Genomic DNA, 20,601 nt, shown 5'->3' on the forward strand with positions numbered 1-20,601 from the left:
GATAGTGTGAGTTCAGGAGCGCTGTGGTCCCGTGGTTAGCGTGAGCAGCTGCGGAACGAGAGGTCCTTGGTTCAAGTATTCCCTCGAGTGAAAATTTTATCTTCTTCATTTTCGCAAAGTTATGATCTGTCCGTTCGTTCATTGATGTCTATGTTCACTGAAATAAGTTTAGTGTCTGTGTTTTTGCGACCGCACCGCAAAACCGTGCGATTAGTAGACGAAAGGACGTGCCTCTCCAATGGGAACCGAAAACATTTGATCGCAAGGTCATAGGTCAACCGATTCCTCCACAGGAAAACACGTCTGATATATTATATACGACACTGGTGACGGCATGTGCGTCACATGACAGGAATATGTTGTCGACCCATCTAACTTGTATACTTGGCGAATGGGTAGAAAGATTCTTCTACCTTGTCCGATTTAGGATTTCTTGTGGATGTGATAATCACTCCCAAAAGAGTGATGAAAATAAAAAAATTAAACATTTCACTCGAGGAATGACTTTAACCAAGGACCTCTCGTTCCGCAGCTGCACACGCTAACCACGGGACCACGGCGCTCCTGAGCTCACACTATCCTTGATGTTGCCTATCTTGCGCATGGACTACTTAGTTTGTAAATTTGCTTATTTTTTTCAAAGTTCCACACAATTTCTTCCTGTTTTCTCGATTCATCTGTGTTCAGTTTTTCAAGGCCTATCCACTGTGCCAGCTTATAACTAAATCTGAGGGGGGTGCGATGGGGAGGTTCCCTTGTAAGCAGGACTGGTCACTCAAGACAATCCTGCTCCAATCAGTGAGATACCAGGCGGAAGACGTGTCCAGAGAAGTTCCAGACAGAAGTAGGATGTCAACCTGACACACAGCCCCAGAACCAGGAGTGATGGTCTGGTGTGATATCTCATATCACAGCAGGATCCCTTCAGTTGTCATCCGCGGCAATCTTAAGCCGTCGGCACACGGGCCGTGCTGTCGAACGTTAACGTTGAGCGTGCCAAGTTCAACGTGCTGCTTAACGCTCAGGAACGATGCGACTTGTGCATACGGTACTTGGGCCCCAACGTGGTATACGCGATCGTAACGCACTCCAGCGGCAGTTGAGGGATGTTTCTAGTTCGTAAATCACACTGTTTACTCAACGGGTGCGCGTAAAATTCCCACAGTAGCTCTATTAAAACGCACATTTCCTCCATCGTCCACGAAAACGAAAGTACCATATCCAATCAGTAAGGACACAGGCTTATAAAAGTTCCATGACAAACAGTGCGGTACAAATTTGGAATACTTCTCCGCATAAGATAAACATTATTTCACCATTCCCACATTTTAGTAAAACCCCAAGGTCAGTCTTACTTGATCACTGTTCCTACTCAGTAGCAGAATCTTTGCAACATGTGAATTACGAAGCTTAAAAGAAAAAGGAGCAAAATATCTTTATACAAGTAGCGCAAGCGGTCCTGTAGATTAAGCCAGTCGAACAAAGTCACCCCTCAAAAAAAGTTGAACTTCTATTTACATAACATCAAATATTATAGTATATACTTACATTAATCTAATAATAAAGTATCAGAACCTAATAAAAACGCTAATGTTAGGGGGAAAAAATGTGGAAGTGTTACGACGCGAACCACCGCCCCAACAGAATCTCGTTAGTGGGCACAGACGCTATTCTCTACGCTAAACCGACAACAGGGTGCTTGCATTTAATCACATTATGTTACCCCTTGCTGAAAACGTTAATCGTAGATAATTATGTTTCTAATTGCAATTTAATTATAACAAAATGTACCAAGAACAATGCGTTTTGAGTGGATCTTCAGTGTGTCGCTGCCTTCAAATATCCTACTCTCACAATACGCAAGTTACAATAATTCTTTGGCTTCGAATATGATGTTTCTCATTATTTTATTGGATCGAGTCACACAACTAACAACGGGTTTTCCAGTGATTCTCAAGTTGCTGGTGCTCAGAAACGGCATATATACATATAGGCTTGAAATGAACGCCAATATGGCGCCTCACAACTCTGTACTGAAGGAAAACGGTGTGCGTGTGACGCAGGTGGCGTTGTGCCATCTCATTGGTCAACGCTCAGACGCACGCTCAGAATATCTGACATGCCAGAGACTGCTCTGCACGTTCGGAAAGACTCCCGAACGTGCTATTCCACGCTATGACGTCAGAAACTCGGCACGCTCAACGCTCAACGTTCGGATGCACGGTCCGTGTGCCGACAGCTTTAGAGCACAATGGCACGTTGACGATATTCTATGCACCATTTTGTTGTTCTTCATGGCAATCCATCCTGCGCTAATAACAAGATAACGCTCGCCTGCACACAGCTAGTTTCTGATGCTTGTCTTTGTGCTTGCCAAACACTATACTGGCCACCAAGTTCGCCGGAGCTCTCCCCAGTTGAGAACGTTCCAGGGCCTTAAAACAGCTCGGGATTTTGACGATCTGACTCGCCAATTGGACAGAATTTGGCGCGACAGCCCTCAAGACGATACCAAACAAAGCTATCAGTCAAAGCCAAGCCGATTAACTGCTCAATATGGACCAGAGATAGACCAACACGCTATTTTTGAGAATGTTTTTCTCTTGAATAAATTATCCATATTTTTCTAAAACCCTACCTTGGCCAGCGAGGTCGCCGGGATCTCTCCCTAGTTGAAAACGTTTGGAGTATTATGGGCATTGTGCTGCAAACAGCTCGGTATTTTGACCATCTAACGCGACAATAGGACAGAATTTGGCACGATATCCCTCGTGAGGAATTCCAACAACTCTGTCGATTAATGCCACGCCGAATAACAGCTTGCGTAAGGGCCAGAGGTGGACCAACATGTTACTGACTTGCTCAACTTGTGAGGCTCGTTCTCTTGAGTAAATAATCCAGTTTTGCTGAACCTGTAATCATTCGTTTCCTTGTACATGTACGACACATCTACCGACTTCCGTCCCGTTTCTGTTTTCATCTAACTTCTCTTTCGCACAAATGCGCTTATCTCATTTGCAATTCTGACATTTCAAATTTTAATTAATATTAACTATCTTAGGGAATCAACAAAGTGATTGTTAACCGATTCGCTATTCAGCTATCTCCCAATTATTAGAATGCTGATTATCTAGTTGCCAACTATCCTTCCAACGACAATTTTTTAAATTAAAAAAACAAAGCCTGAAGTATTCTGTCATTTTTAAAACAACATTTTCGTTTAGAATACATTACTGCACATGACACTCATGTTTCACCGCCGGAAGACAACACAGAATGAAATGCCCTGCTTAACCCGCAGGCCAGGACAGAGAATAAATTGTGGAAAGGGGCAAAAATAAAGGGTTCTCAGTTACACTCGAACGTACAACTTTATTGTTTGATCAAACATTACAAGAGCCCAAAAATTTTTTTTAAACACACAGCTTTAATCTTTGGGACTTAATTACTGGCTGAAAGCCACTTTAATTAAAAAATAGCTGAAGACCAATAACTTAAAATGCAAACATAACCAGAAATTTAAAAGGCAAGCCTTATCTTACACAGTTCTTTAGTTAGGCTGAAGTGCCGGCCGGAGTGGCCAAGCGGTTCTAGGCGCTACAGTCTGGAATCGCGCGACAGCTACGGTTGCAGGTTCGAATCCTGCCTCGGGCATGGATGTGTGTGATGTCCTTAGGTTAGTTAGGTTTAAGTAGTTCTAAGATCTAGGGGACTGATGACCACAGCAGTCAAGTTCCATAGTGCTCAGAGCCATTTGAACCATTTTTAGGCTGAAGTAAACAAATTAAATTCAAATCGGCTGAAGGCTGAAGACTTAAAAATTCAATTTTATTTTTTTAAATGCCAAAGGGCTTACGTGAAAATGTACTTTAAACTAGGCTGAAGGCCTTAAGAGTATAACAACTCTAATTTAAAACACAAAACCGGCTAGAAGTCATACAAGTACCAACAACAAGAACAAATTTATAAAAAAAAGGTAGTACACACAAGGGCGCCCAGATGTTCGAGGGTCGGCCTGTAATTCAAACACTAACGCTCGCTAATGCGAGACAGCCATTCGGGCCAACCATTCACGATCCAACGACAACCCAACCGACCAACAGTCAGCGGACCCGCCGACAAGATAACTTCCTCTTCACCCGACCAGGACACAACAGGGAGTTCAACGGAACAACATAAAAGATATTGGCGGCCACAACCAATCATACACGGAGCTGTCAAACTACACACCATGCTGGACAGCAACAACACGATCAGGAAACTACACTGCCTGAAATTTACGTCAACGCCCAGGGCCGGTAACCGGAACGTTAACGGCCACAAGGCAGAAGATTCCGCCCGTACACTTGAATTCAAATCACCAAATACAGTGAAACTCCACCGGAGGTTGACTAGAATTCTCCAACTTGAAAACCATGTTGTTGTTCGCGGGAATATCCCAACAGCCGACAACTATCTCCCAACGACACAATGTGTACAGTCTTGACTTGCTGGTAGGTTAAATCAAAACTCAACTTTCGTGTCCAGGGTCGGCGAGCCACGGACCTCGTAGCAATGGGAACAGCGGTAATGCTAGGTTATCAAGATTTAAGTGAGTTTGAAGGTGGTGTTATAGTGGCACACGAGCGATGGGACACAGCATCTCCGAGATAGCGATGAAGGGGCATTTTTCCGTACGACCATTTCACGAATGTACCGTGAATATCAGGAATCCCGTTAAACATCAAACATCGCTTCGGCCGGAAAAAGATTTTGCAAGAACGGGACCAACTATGACTTGAGAGAATCGTTCCACGTGACAGAATTTCAATCCTTCCGCAAACTGCTGCGGATTTCAGTGCTGGCCCTTCAACAAGTGTCGGCGTGCGAACCATTCAACGAAACGTCGTCGATAAGGGCTTTCAGAGCCGAAGGCCCACTCGTGTACCCTTGATGACTGCATGAGACAAAGCTTTACGCCTCGCCTGGGACCATCAACACCAATTTTATTTTTTTATTTTTTTTTTGTCGTCTGTCTACTGACTGGTTTGATGCGGCCCGCCATGAATTCCTTTCCTGTGCTAACCTCTTCATCTCAGAGTAGCACTTGCAACCTACGTCCTCAATTATTTGCTTGACGTATTCCAATCTCTGTCTTCCTCTACAGCTTTTGCCCTCTACAGCTCCCTCTAGTACCATGGAAGTCATTCCCTCATGTCTTAGCAGATGTCCTATCATCCTGTCCCTTCTCCTTATCAGTGTTTTCCACATATTCCTTTCCTCTCCGATTCTGCATAGAACCTCCTCATTCCTTACCTTATCAGTCCACCTAATTTTCAAGAGTCGTCTGTAGCACCACATCTCAACTGCTTCGATTCTCTTCTGTTCCGGTTTTCCCACAGTCCATGTTTCACTACCATACAATGCTGTACTCCAGACGTACATACTCAGAAATTTCTTCCTCAAATTAAGGCCGGTATTTGATATTAGTAGACTTCTCTTGGCCAGAAATGCCTTTTTTGCCATAGCGAATCTGCTTTTGATGTCCTCCTTGCTCCGTCCGTCATTGGTTATTTTACTGCCTAGGTAGCAGAATTCTTTAACTTCATTGACTTCGTGACCATCAATCCTGATGTTAAGTTTCTCGCTGTTCTCATTTCTACTACTTCTCACTACCTTCGTCTTTACTCTCAAACCATACTGTGTACTCATTATACTGTTCATTCCGTTCAGCAGATCATTTAATTCTTCTTCACTTTCACTCAGGATAGCAATGTCATCAGCGAATCGTATCATTGATATCCTTTCACCTTGTATTTTAATTCCACTCCTGAACCTTTCTTTTATTTCCGTCATTGCTTCCTCGATGCACAGATTGAAGAGTAGGGGCAAAAGGCTACAGCCTTGTCTTACACCCTTCTTAATACGAGCACTTCGTTCTTGATCGTCCACTCTTATTATTCCCTCTTGGTTGTTGTACATATTGTATATGACCCGTCTCTCCCTATACTTTACCCCTACTTTTTTCAGAATCTCGAACAGCTTGCACCATTTTATATTGTCGAACGCTTTTTCCAGGTCGACAAATCCTATGAAAGTGTCCTGATTTTTCTTTAGCCTTGCTTCCATTATTAGCCGTAACGTCAGAATTGCCTCTCCCGTCCCTCTACTTTTCCTAAAGCCAAACAGATCGTCACCTAGCGCATTCTCAATTTTCTTTTCCATTCTTCTGTATATTATTCTTGTAAGCAGCTTCGATGCATGAGCTGTTAAGCTGATTGTGCGATAATTCTCGCACTTGTCAGCTCTTGCCGTCTTCGGAATTGTGTGGATGACGCTTTTCCGAAAGTCAGATGGTATATAGCCAGACTCATATATTCTACACACCAACGTGAATAGTCGTTTTGTTGCCACTTCCCCCAATGATTTTAGAAATTCTGATGGAATGTTATCTATCCCTTCTGCCTTATTTAACCGTAAGTCCTCCAAAGCTCTTATAAATTCCGATTCTAATACTGGATCCCCTATTTCTTCTAAATCGACTCCTGTTTCTTCTTCTATCACATCAGACAAATCTTCACCCTCATAGAGGCTTTCAATGTATTCTTTCCACCTATCTGCTCTCTCCTCTGCATTTAACAGTGGAATTCCCGTTGCACTCTTAATGTTACCATCGTTGCTTTTAATGTCACCAAAGGTTGTTTTGACTTTCCTGTATGCTGAGTCTGTCCTTCCGACAATCATATCTTTTTCGATGTCTTCACATTTTTCCTGCAGCCATTTCGTCTTAGCTTCCCTGCACTTCCTATTTATTTCATTCCTCAGCGACTTGTATTTCTGTATTCCCGATTTTCCAGGAACATGTTTGTACTTCCTCCTTTCATCAACAACTCAAGTATTTCTTCTGTTACCCATGGTTTCTTAACAGCTACCTTCTTTGTACCTATGTTTTCCTTCCCAACTTCTGTGATGGCCCTTGTTAGAGATGTCCATTCCTCTTCAACTGTACTGCCTACTGCGCTATTTCTTATTGCTGTATCTATAGCGTTAGAGAACTTCAAACGTATCTCGTCATTCCTTAGTACTTCCGTATCCCACTTCTTTGCGTATTGATTCTTCCTGACTAATGTATTGAACTTCAGCCTACTCTTCATCACTACTATATTGTGATCTGAGTCTATATCTGCTCCTGGGTACGCCTTACAATCCAGTATCTGATTTCGGAATCTCTGTCTGACCATGATGTAATCTAATTGAAATCTTCCCGTATCTCCCGGCCTTTTCCAAGTATACCTCCTCCTCTTGTGATTCTTGAACAGGGTATTCGCTATTACTAGCTGAAACTTGTTACAGAACTCAATTAGTCTTTCTCCTCTTTCATTCCTTGTCCCAAGCACATATTCTCCTGTAACCTTTTCTTCTACTCCTTCCCCTACAACTGCATTCCAGTCGCCCATGACTATTAGATTTTCGTCCCCCTTTACATACTGCATTACCCTTTCAATATCCTCATACACTTTCTCTATCTGTTCATTTTCAGCTTGCGACGTCGGCATGTATACCTGAATTATCGTTGTCGGTGTTGGTCTGCTGTCGATTCTGATTAGAACAACCCTGTCACTGAACTGTTCACAGTAACACACCCTCTGCCCTACCTTCCTATTCATAACGAATCCTACACCTGTTATACCATTTTCTGCTGCTGTTGATATTACCCGATATTCATCTGACCAGAAATCCTTGTCTTCCTTCCACTTCACTTCACTTACCCCTACTATATCTAGATTGAGCCTTTGCATTTCCCTTTTCAAATTTTCTAGTTTCCCTGCCATGTTCAAGCTTCTGACATTCCACGCCCCGATTCGTAGAACGTTATCCTTTCGTTGATTATTCAATCTTTTTCTCATGGTAACCTCCCCCTTGGCAGTCCCCTCCCGGGGATCCGAATGGGGGACTATTCCGGAATCTTTTGCCAATGGAGAGATCACCACGACACTTATTCAATTACGGGCCACATGTCCTGTGGACAGACGTTACGTGTCTTTAATGCAGTGGTTTCCATTGCCTTCTGCATCCTCATGTCGTTGATCATTGCTGATTCTTCCGCCTTTAGGGGCAATTTCCCACCCCCAGGAGAAGAGAGTGCCCAGAACCTCTATCCGCTCCTCCGCCCTCTTCGACAAGACCGTTGGCAGAATGAGGCTGACTTCTTATGCCGGAAGTCTTCGGCCGCCAAGTGGCGGCGATCGAACCCGGGACCGAAGACGTTTTGATTATGAATCAAAGACGCTACCCCTAGACCACGGGTAACAATATTGGACTGTTAATGACTGGAAACATCTTGCCTAGTCGGACGAGTCTCGTTTCAAATTGTATTGAGCGGATGGAGAGAACCTCATGAATCCATGTACCCTGAATGTCAGCAGGGGACTGTTCAAGCTGGTGGAGGTTCTGTGATGGTGTGAGGCGTGTGCAGTTGGGGTGATGTGAGACCCCTAATACTTGTCGGTACGACTCTGACAGTTAACATGTACGTAAGCATCCTGTCTGATCACCTGCATCCATTCATATCTATTGTGCATTTCGACGCACTTAGGCAATTCCAGCAGGACAATACGACACACACAAAAAATGTTCAAATGTGTGTGAAATCTTATGGGACTTAACTGCTAAGGTCATTAGTCCCTAAGTTCGCACACTACTCAACCTAAAGTATCCTAAGGACAAACACACACACCCATGCCCGAGGGAGGACTCGAACCTCCGCCGGGACCAGCCGCACAGCCCATGACGCAGCGCCTTAAACCACTCGGCTAATCCCGCGCGGCTGCAACACCCCACACGTCCAGAATTGCTACGGAGCTGGTCCAGGAAAACTCTTCTGAATTTAAACACTTCCGCTGGCCATAAGACTCTCCAGACATCAAAATTATTAAGCATATCTGTGATGCCTTACATCCGGTTGTTCAGGAGAGATCTGCACCCCACCGTACTCTTACGTATTTTTGGACAGCCCTGCACGATTCATGGTGTGATTTCCGTCCAGCACTACTTCAGACATTAGTCGAGTCCATGCCACGTCGTGTTGCGCCACTTCTGCATGCTCGTGGGGACCCTATACGATATTAGGCTGGTGTACCAGTTTCTTTGGCTGTTCAGTGTATATACGCGGCAGCGACGTATAAGTTGTAGCAACACCCTCAAACGGAAAGCTTTGACGGACGCTTATAGAATAGATACAGAGATTATTCTGAATCGTGCCTTATAAACGCATCTCAAACCTTTTGGGCCAGATTGAAGCAGTTGATAGTGGCTCCACAATGGATTACATTCAGAAAGGGAACAAAAGGCCGCAGGCCCATATATATTGTATTATGGGTATACAAAGCATGCAGTGAATAATAACAACGTAGCTCGTATAATTATTCAAAATGACGACGACCAGTCTCAATCCATGCGTGGCAACGGTGCATGAAGGTCTGCCGCACGCTCTCTAACATCTCTGATGTATATCGTACCAGGTGACAGGCAGCTTGGACCCTAGCAAGCAGATCTTTATCCTCCAAATAACTTCCGGGAATTAAGCCAGGTAACACATTCAGCGACCGCCGATATTTCGGCGGGAGAACACCCCGCCATTTTCAAGGCAAACAGCAACGGACAGGCGACTTCCATGCAAATTTAAAACGGACTGAAGCAGGAAAGATAACACCCACACTGAACACTAGTGCCACCAAAGATGACCAAAGTCAGAGCTATCGATAGCGAGATACGAACTCGCAGGTGAGGTAGCATTGTCTCTGTCCCTCTGTTTTTTGAAAAGGGAGAGAGCTGGATTCCAAACAGAGTTAAAACAAAAACCTCCATCCCTGTTAACGAGGTTTCTCGCTAATTTAATCTCAATTGCCTTCCTAATAACACTGTCCCAATAGCTGGACGTGCATGCCAATATCTCGGTGTTATTATATAACATGGGCTGACCAGTATCTAAGCAGTGTTCGGCAATAGCAGATCTATTTGGCTGCTGTAATCGTGTGTGCCGTTTATGCTCAGTACATCGGTCCTCCAAGGTCCTGATAGTTTGACCAATATATGCCACGCCGCAGCTACAAGGAATGCGATATACATCCGCCTTACGCAGACCAAGATCATCCTTAACACAACCCAAAAGCTCTCTGATTTTAGATGGAGGTCGGAAAACACATTCCACATCGTATTTCCGTAAAATACGACCGATCTTGTTGGAAGTGTATCCTACGTAAGGCAAAAAGGCAGTAGACTTAGGTGTCGACTCAGAATTATCATCAATCACCCGATGCACAGTTGGTCGATAGCGCAACGCACGTTCAGTCTGTCTATCACTATAACTTCAAGATGGGACAGCTCAGCTGGCAAAGTCTCAGCGTCAGAAACGACATGTGCCCTATGTACCAAGGTACGAAGTATCCCTTGACGCTGAGCCGGATGGTGACAACTATTAGCCTGCAAGTACAAGTCGGTGTGAGTACGTTTCGTGTAGACTGCATGTCAAAGTCTGCGATCCATACCGAATGTTATAATTTTCGTCCCTGCGATCCTATTTTTTTCATAAATTCATCGGTAGCGGGTTTCAAATCGATAAATAGTTCGAGGCAGGCCCTTAACTTCATCAGTGTACTTCGCAGTAATATATAAAGTCTCCATACTCTTCGTTCAAATCCATCAAAAACTTTCGGAAATCACAGTAGAATAATGCGGGCACCTTCAGAAACTTTACTATTCGCACCATGAGATTCTATACGAGCTCCCGACCTCCATTATTTGGCACAAAGTGCTTCCTGATACATAGCACAATGAATCCCGTCTGTCTATCCTTGTAATTTTCTGCTCTTTCATTGTCAACTAAATCTTCAAATTCTTCCTGTGCCGTATTACAATGTCATTTTATAGCAAACGTACAGCACCCGTCGATGGTGCGACAGCATAATACACACATAAGAAAAAGTTTTGCATCACTACAGTTCCCGGAACTCCTGAAGATAGATGTTGACTGTGGATATAGTGCCACAGACACAGTCCCTTTGACTGTTCAGAGATGTCACTAAACCCGCCCAAACATGTAAACAATCATGCATGATCAGCGCCTATTACACGGAGGGGGTCCGACAGCCGATCAGTTCCAGTCTTCCACCAGGAAGGAGATACACGGGTCGTGTTGTCTGTGGTTCAGCCATGCCTGGGAAAGATTGAAAATGGTTGTTTATGGACGACGTGACGCACCAACCACTCTGAGGGATGTACGCCGAATCGCCTTTGAGGAGTGGGACAATCGGGACCAACAGTGCCTTGATGAACTTGTGGATAGTATGCCACGGCAAATACAGGCTTGCATCAATGCAAGAGGACGTGTTACTGGGTATTAGAGATACCGGTGTACAGCAATCTTGACCACCACCTCTGAAGGTCTCGCTGTATGGTAGTACAGCATGCAATGTGTGGTCTTCAAACGCAATAAAAAGTTTGGAAATGATGGTTATGTTGGTCGATATTCCAATTTTCTGTAGAGGTTCCGGAACTCTCAGAACCTTGGTGATGCAAGACTTTTTTTGATGTGTGTGTGTTTATTTTTATTCTAGGTACCTTGCAAAGTGTAAAGCAAAAATCTGAGAGTGTCTTAGAATTGTTCAAACTTTTTTCGATGTCTGCGTTTAACTGGTGAGAAAATAGCAATAAAAACCGAAACACAGTTAATTCGGAAACCGGTTATGTTCAGTGTTTTAACAATCAGATAATTATTTTAGCCCCCCCATGAACCACGGACCTTGGCGTTGGTGGGGAGGCTTGCGTGCCTGATCGATACAGATAGCCGTACCGTAGGTGCAACCACAACGGAGGGGTATCTGTTGAGAGGCCAGACAAACGTGTGGTTCCTGAAGAGGGGCAGCAGCCTTTTCAGTAGTTGCAAGGGCAACAGTCTGGATGATTGACTGATCTGGCCTTGTAACACTAACCAAAATAGCCTTGCTGTTCTGGTACTGCGAACGGCTGAGAGCAAGGGGAAACTACAGCCGTAATTTTTCCCGAGTGCATGCAGCTTTACTGTATGATTAAATGATGATAGCGTCCTCTTGGGTAAAATATTCCGGAGGTAAAACAGTCCCCCATTCGGATCTCCGGGCGGGGACTACTCAGGAGGACGTTGTTATCAGGAGAAAGAAAACTGGCTTTCTACGGATCGGAGCGTGGAATTTCAGATCCCTTAATCGGGCAGGTAGGTTAGAAAATTTAAAAAGGGAAATGGGTAGGTTAAAGTTAGATATAGTGGGAATTAGTGAAGTTCGGTGGCAGGAGGAACAAGACGTTTGGTCAGGTAAATACAGGGTTATAAATACAAAATCAAATAGGGGTAATGCAGAAGTAGGTTTAATAACGAATAAAAAATAGGAGTACGGTTAAGCTACAACAAACAGCATAGTGAACGCATTATTGTGGCCAAGATAGACACGAAGCCCACGCCTACTACAGTAGTACAAGTTTATATGCCAACTAGCTCTGCAGATGACGAAGAAATTGATGAAATGTATGAGGAGATAAAAGAAATTATTCAAATAGTGAAGGGAGACGAAAATTTAATAGTCATTGGTGACTGGAATTCAAGTATAGGAAAAGGGAGAGAAGGAAACATAGTAGGTGAAGCAAAATGAGATTTTCAGTCTGCAGCGGAGTGTGCGCTGATATGAAACTTCCTGGCAGATTAAAGCTGTGTGCCCGACCGAGACTCGAACTCGGGACCTTTGCCCTTCGCAGGCAAGTGCTCTACCATCTGAGCTACCGAAGCACGACTCACGCCCAGTGCTCACAGCTTTACATCTGCCAGTATCTCGTCTCCTACCTTCCAAACTTTACAGAAGCTCTCCTGCGAACCTTGCAGAACTAGCACTCCTGAAAGAAAGGATATAGCGGAGACATGGCTTAGCCACAGCCTGGGGGCTGCAAGGTTCGCAGGAGAGCTTCTGTAAAGTTTGGAAGGTAGGAGACGAGATACAGGGAGATGTAAAGCTGTGAGCACCGGGCGTGAGTCGTGCTTCGGTAGCTCAGATGGTAGAGCACTTGCCCGCGAAAGGCAAAGGTCCCGAGTTCGAGTCTCGGTCGGGCACACAGTTTTAATCTGCCAGGAAGTTTCATAGTAGGTGAATATGGATTGGGGCTAAGAAATGAAAGAGGGAGCCGTCTGGTAGAATTTTGCGCAGAGCATAACTTAATCATAGCTGACACTTGGTTTAAGAATCATGAAAGAAGGTTGTATACATGGAAGAACCCTGGAGATACTAAAAGGTATCATATAGATTATATAATGGTAAGACAGAGATTTAGGAACCAGGTTTTAAATTGTAAGACATTTCCAGGGGCAGATGTGGACTCTGACCACAATCTATTGGTTATGAACTGTAGATTAAAACTGAAGAAACTGCAAAAAGGTGGCAATTTAAGGAGATGGGACCTGGATAAACTGAAAGAACCAGAGGTTGTACAGAGTTTCAGGGAGAGCATAGGGGAACAACTGACAGGAATGGGGGACAGAAATACAGTAGAAGAAGAATGGGTAACTTTGAAGGATAAAATAGTGAAGGCAGCAAAGGATCAAATAGGTAAAAAAACGAGAGCTAGTAGAAACCCTTGGGTAACAGAAGAAATATTGAATTTAATTGATGAAAGGAGAAAATATAAAAATGCAATAAATGAAGCAGGCAAAAAGGAATACAAACGTCTCAAAAATGAGATCGACAGGAAGTGGAAATGGCTAAGCAGGGATGGCTAGAGGACAAATGTAGGGATGTAGGGGCTTATCTCACTAGGGGTAAGATAGATACTGCATATGGGAAAATTAAAGAGACCTTTGGAGAAAAGAGAACGACTTGTATGAATATCAAGAGCTCAGATGGAAACCCAGTTCTAAACAAAGAAGGGAAAGCAGAAAGGTGGAAGGAGTATATAGAGGGTCTATACAAGGGCGATGTACTTGAGGACAATATTATGGAAATGGAAGAGGATGTAGATGAAGATGAAATGGGAGATATGATACTGCGCGAAGAGCACTGAAAGACCTGAATCGAAACAAGGCCCCCAGAGTAAACAACATTCCATTAGAACTAGTGACAGCCTTGGGAGAGCCAGTCCTGACAAAACTCAACCATCTGGTGAGCAAGATGTATGAAACAGGCGAAATACTCTCAGACTTCAAGAAGAATATAATAATTCCAATCCCAAAGAAAGCAGGTGTTGACAGATGTGAAAATTACCGAACTAACAGTTTAATAAGTCACAGATGCGATATACTAACGCGAATTCTTTACAGACGAATGGAAAAACTGATAGAAGTCGACCTCGGGGAAGATCAGTTTGGATTCCATAGAAAAGTTGGAACACGTGAGGCAATACTGACCCTACGACTTATCTTAGAAGAAAGATTAAGGAAAGGCAAACCTACGTTTCTAGCATTTCTAGACTTAGAGAAAGCTTTTGACAATGTTGATTGGAATACTCTCTTTCAAATAGTGAAGGTGGCAGGCGTAAAATACAGGGAGCGAAAGGCTATTTACAATTTGTACAGAAAGCAGATGGCAGTTATAAGAGTCGAGTGGTATGAAAGGGAAGCAGTGGTTGGGAAGGGAGTGAGACAGGGTTGTAGCGTATCCCCGATGTTATTCAATCTGTATATTGAGCAAGCAATAAAGGAAACAAAAGAAAAGTTCGGAGTAGGAATGAAAATGCATGGAGAAGAAATAAAAACTTTGAGGTTCGCCGGTGACATTGTAATTCTGTCAGAGACAGCAAAGGACTTGGAAGAGCAGTTGAATGGAATGGACAGTGTCTTGAAAGGAGGATGTAAGATGAACATCAACAAAAGCAAAATGAGGATAATGGCATGTAGTCGGGTGATGCTGAGGGAATTAGATTAGGAAAAGAGACACTTAAAGTAGTAAAGGAGGTTTGCTATTTGGGGAGCAAAAAACTGATGATGGTCGAAGTAGAGAGGATATAAAATGTAGACTGGCAATGGCTAGGAAAGCGTTTCTGAAGAAGAAAAATTTGTTAACATCGAGTATTGATGTAAGTGTCAGGAAGTTGTTTCTGAAAGTATTTGTATGGAGTGTAGCCATGTATGGAAGTGAAACTTGGACGATAAATAGTTTAGACAAGAAGAGAATAGAAGCTTTCGAAATGTGGTTCTACAGAAGAATGCTGAAGATTAGATTGGTAGATCACATAACTAATGAGTAGGTATTGAATAGAATTGGGGAGAAGAGGAGCTTGTGGCACAACTTGACTAGAAGAAGGGATCGGTTGGTTGGACATGTTCTGAGACATCGAGGGATCACCAATTTAGTATTGGAGGGCAGCGTGGAGGTTAAAAATCGTAGAGGGAGACCAAGAGATGAATACACTAAGCAGATTCAGAAGGATGTAGGTTGCAGTAGGTACTGGGAGATGAACAAGCTTGCACAGGATAGAGTAGCATGGAGAGCTGCATCAAACCAGTCTCAGGACTGAAGACCACAACAACAACAACAACAACAATTATTTTAGATTAATCCACTTCACTCGCACCAATATTTATTCATACCACGACCGGTTTCGAGATGTTAAAATCCCAACTTCTTCTGTATGAAATTATTGTACTTGGCAATACACAACATTCGTTCAGGGCAGTCAGTGTAAGAATTCTGATCATTGCATGTTGGCAGAAATGTCAGTGAACCGACTTAATCAGCGATGATATAGAAAATCTGGACTTTTTAAATGTTGGCGAAGTTTTCAATAAGGATAACGGTACCTCTTAACTTTTATTGAACGATGCCTCTTATGGTGAGGACTGATGGATGTGGTAAATTGGATCAAAATGTAACTACTTTATGTGTGGTGTTTGTGAATCTGTGAAAGTTGTTGGTGATTTGACTGTATATTGTCATAAATAAAAACCCCGACCCCCACCAAAAAAATTAAAAAATAATAATCTACACATTGATCTTTTGATCTTGCCGAGATTTTGGTGTTGTAGCTCTCGGGAGCACCCTGTGTGAGACACCTCTGTGCATATGACTCACGCCGTGGGGGGGTAGCTACACGGTCTAAGGCACCTTGCCACGGTTCGCGCAACTCCCATCACGTTGGTTTGAGTCCTGCTTCGGGCATGGGTGTGCGTGTTGTCCTTAGTAAGTTAGGTTAAGTAGATGACCTCAGCAGTTTGGTCCCATAGGAACTTACCACCACCACCACCATTACCCCCACCACTACCACCACCACCACCATGTGAGTTGCTGAGCTGTATTCTGAAGTGCAGCTGTGCCGGTTGCTTGTGTGCCTTGACTGCAGTCCAGGTTTTCCTGTATCGCTGCTGATACCGCAAGTTCACTCACACTTACACCGTTGGTGCCTGCACTGTGCCACGCTTCGAGACCTCAGCAGCGGTTAGCATTCCTGCCGTGCGGCTGTCTGGCGTTAGGCAGTTTCCGCCAACATGAAAGGACTGGAAGTCTCGCACTGACTGGTCCGACCACATGTTATTTGTTACCAAATACAATAGTTTCATACACCTGAACATGGGATTCTAAAATCTCGACACCGGTAGTGGTTTGGATAAGTATGAGTACAACTGAAGCGGATCCCTCTAAATCAATTATCATACTTCTAACAAGGAGGGGTCCCCAGCAGTGCGATCAACTTTTTGAAACCATCTGTACAGCTATGTCGATTAAGATTTGCTAGTACCTGATGATAAAAGATTTTCCTAATTTATGTGACACTCAATAGTGTCAAAAGAAACTGCATCACATAGACTTGTTGTATGGTGTAATGGAGTGATGTAATGGGCAGGATAGTAGTTTCATGTGTAGGAGATTGAGATTCCACATCTTGCCAGGTGCATGAAGTTTTCTTGATTTTTAAATCTTTATCGAAATGAATTGGATCATCATTTTTATTCAGTTTATTCCTTTTAACCTAAATTTTTGTTTCCGTTTTTTTGTTGTATCATTATAATTGTAATATTAACTTCTTCATTTGGTCTCACTTTTCTTCCTATCATTCTTTGTCCACTTGAAATATCTTTTCATTTGTTTTAATTAATTTTATGTATTAATTTCGAATTAATTTCTTGTCTTTTATCACCCTGTTTCTTCGTCCACATTATTGTGTTCATTATATCTATTTCTCATTTTGTTTCGGTTTCGTTATACTTATACTTTCATTTAAATCATCATCTGTGTTATTTTTTCCATAGCGCAATAGGCATCTAGGTAATGTTTTAAATTTTGTATGAGAAACACAATGCAAAAAAATTCCACATCTGATAATGAAAAGTACTTTTCTCACACCACTGTACAGTGAGTATAAATATATTATTTGGTATTTTGTTTTTTAACCAATAGATCAGAATTTTCAAATAATTGAATATTATAATAGATAAATATAATTAAGTTCATATTCACAATAATTCCAATTGGAAAAAAAAATGATATAAAGAAAAAATGAAACAAATGAAACAAGTTGATAATGCAAAAAATAATATGACAAAGGAATAATGCAAAAATTTAATTTAAACCAATTTATTGAGTAAAAACAATGATCAAAGTCATTTCAATACAGATTCAAAATAAAGAAGCATATTGTACCTAACAAGACTCGAACCCACATTCTCTTGCATGTGGAGCTATTATACAATCCATCACGCAACAAGGCCATGTAATTCAGCTTTTTTTAACGTTATTGAGCATAACACAAAAGTCTGAAATTTTTTCATCATTTACTCACAACCAAGGGCCCAACAGGGTGAATGGTAGCAGGGTGTGATACTTGGGATCTTAACCTACATCACAGTATGTTTGGTTTCAAAAAGTCGATCCCACTGCTGGGGACCTCTCGTCAGTTGAAGATGTCCTACATACGAAATCTTGCCCTTTAAGAGTCATGTTAAACTGCAAACGAATATATCCAGTCGAAGCGAAAATTGTTTGTTTCAGCGATACCTGCCATCACAACTTTCTGTTGTTGCAGGGCGAGTTCCGGGCTGATGAGCCGTGCAGCGTGGGTGGGCGTGGCCGTCTTCTTGGGCGTGCTGCTATTGGCCGGCTCTGTGCTGGTGGTGGTCGCCATCTGCCGACGGAGGCGCCTCTGCAGGCCAATCGCCAAAGCCTCGCAGCCTGCCAGTGAGTAATCACACATGTCCTGACCCTGCCCATCTGCAGGATGATTCAGCAGGAGTGTCACATTATTAGTGAGGTGATTCTACATGTGAAAATAAACAAAAAAATTCCTATGAAGATGTGTCAGATTTTCGATCATTGTAGGACTGGAGCAGGTTCAAGACTACACACATTCATGAATGATTATGAGGACAAGGGTGAATATTACTTACCGAAGTGTTGCGTAGGCACTGTGGTGGACAGAATAATGGTGTGGCAGATGACTCATTCATCCTACAAGAGGTGTTCAAAAAGTCCCTCACTCACCTTAATGCACTCAGCAATGCCTCAGAGGGTGTGTTGTGCTGCACGTCGAACACCATATCGGCAGGCTTCAATGTGGGCAACAAGTTCTTCACATGTATCCACCCTTGTAGCATATATTTGTATTATTGTTTTTATTTGCTATTTTATTTGAGTCCAACAGAATGTTGGACATGAATACAGCACAGCATTATGCTGTTTAAGAGAGGGGAAAGTCTACATAGAATGTCTACATAAGGAAAAATAACAAAAAGAGTCTACATACTATCATCTGGGAATCTGGTTCACAGATACTGTTCATCCGAAATCCAGACTACTGGTCCATAGCACTACTATGGACTACACTGTTATACAGCACTACACTACATTACACTATACTACTGTGCTTGGTATCAGAACCAAGCTGGATTTCTCAGTTGTCGAGATGGTTAGTCTGTGGCACAGTGAGACACAACCCAGGATTCACACATGCTGCACTTCTGTGGTACCCAAAGTGTGGAGACTGGGAGATGGCTGCCACGGTCTCAGGAAATCCTTCTTGGTCCTCCCGGAGGCCCATCTCCACACTGCTTCAGGAAGGTTGACGTAACTGTTCTGTGGTGCGTACCGTTATCATGATGTACGGCCTCTTCTTGCTTGTATCTCAGCCATGTAGGCTTGCAGTTCATAGGTTGATATTTTAGCTGTCAGCGTGCTCAGCTTACTCCACAGTTCCTCATATTATATTACAGACTTTTGCATTTCCAAATGCGTTCCTGTCCTGGTCTGTAACATGTCGTCTAACAGACACCAGACAATGTTATCCAGGGTGCCGATTCGTCCACATTCACAAGTGTCTGTGATGCACTGTTGTATTCTTAGTAAGGAGCTGGGAAATCGGCCATGTCCTGACAGGTGGTGTGTAGCTCGCTTGGTCAGTAGGAAGTATGTCATTCTTTCTTTTATGCTAGAAAGCATGTGGTGGGGTCTCCTCGCTGTTTCTGCCCTGTCCCAGATTTCTTGCCCTTCTGTATCAATGCTTGCCTTTATTTCCTAATTCAATACGGTTCTTGTGCCCATTGTCTCCCTTACTGTATCATATTTGCGCTTTTTGAGCCAGTATTGAGCACCTCTCTTCCTTATTGCTGGATCTACCGGCTGCAATCCTAACATCACCAGCAGTGTCTCAGTTGGTGTTGAGTATACAGCCGCGTGCTCGCTATAGAGCCCCTGCTGTTCTACGAGCCCAAACGCTCGACCCTTAGCCCACAATAGCGAGTAAGACTCCATTGTTGTGTGTTCTTATTGCACCCCGTGGCAGCTGAAAACTTCTTTGGTCAGTTGCTGCTATTTTATTTAGGATTTTAATGCCTCTCTGGCAGACGATTTCTACATGTGCGTGAACGTTTTGTTTTTCGTCGATGTTAATTCCAAGATACCTACATACTGCCTTTCTTTTCACAGGTTCCTCATTTATTCTGATTGTGGGATTTCTCGTTCTTGATGATCTATCTTTTGGTAATTTGTAAATTCTTTTGTGCACTGCTATCATTAGTTTGTTTTCTATGCAGCAGTAACTTAGTCTTCGAAAGAGTGCCCTGCTGTTTTCCTCTAACTTAGTCCTGGCATTAGCAGATACTATAATTAGCGGATCGTCAGCATGGGTGATGCATTCTCTAGTGTTTGTTAATCCCCTTTAATCAGTCGCATAAACACAAGTCTAGTGGGGTTGGGTCAGACAACCACCACTGAGGAAATATGTTTTCAGATACTGATATACTTGTCTGGTACAGTTAATGGGTGACCCATCATGTTGCATGTAAATTTGCCATCATTGCTCAAATATCACATCTTCCAAAAGTCCTGGTAGATCTTCTATCAGGAAACGTGCATATGCTGTGGCTGTTATGCTATTTGACAGGAGCCCAGACGCTATCACCACACCAGACGTCCACTGGGAACCTGACTTGGAGCCTTGTTTCTCTGGTGTCATGTGGGTTCTCCATCACCCATGCATGAGAACTGCAGGTGTTCATGGTACCACCACGTGTAAATGTAGCCTCATCTGTAAATAAAGTGTACTGCAGAACGTCTCCATGTACAGCCAACCATTCACAAAATTGTGTCTGCTTACTAACTGCACAGGCCGCACAGGGAA

At 43.1% G+C, this 20,601-nt stretch overlaps 1 protein-coding gene across 1 annotated transcript in view; it reads left to right on the forward strand.

The window, feature by feature from the left end:
* The window catches only part of LOC124716858 (fibrillin-1), a 117,635-nt gene that overhangs the window by 85,735 nt on the left and 11,299 nt on the right, over positions 1-20,601 (forward strand). The window contains exon 4 of the mRNA XM_047243411.1: positions 18,013-18,164. Coding sequence (XP_047099367.1) covers positions 18,013-18,164 — 152 coding nt within the window. The remainder of the gene's footprint in view (positions 1-18,012; positions 18,165-20,601) is intronic.

This window comes from Schistocerca piceifrons, chromosome 9 (genome assembly GCF_021461385.2).
Source record: "Schistocerca piceifrons isolate TAMUIC-IGC-003096 chromosome 9, iqSchPice1.1, whole genome shotgun sequence".
Lineage (NCBI taxonomy): Eukaryota > Metazoa > Arthropoda > Insecta > Orthoptera > Acrididae > Schistocerca > Schistocerca piceifrons.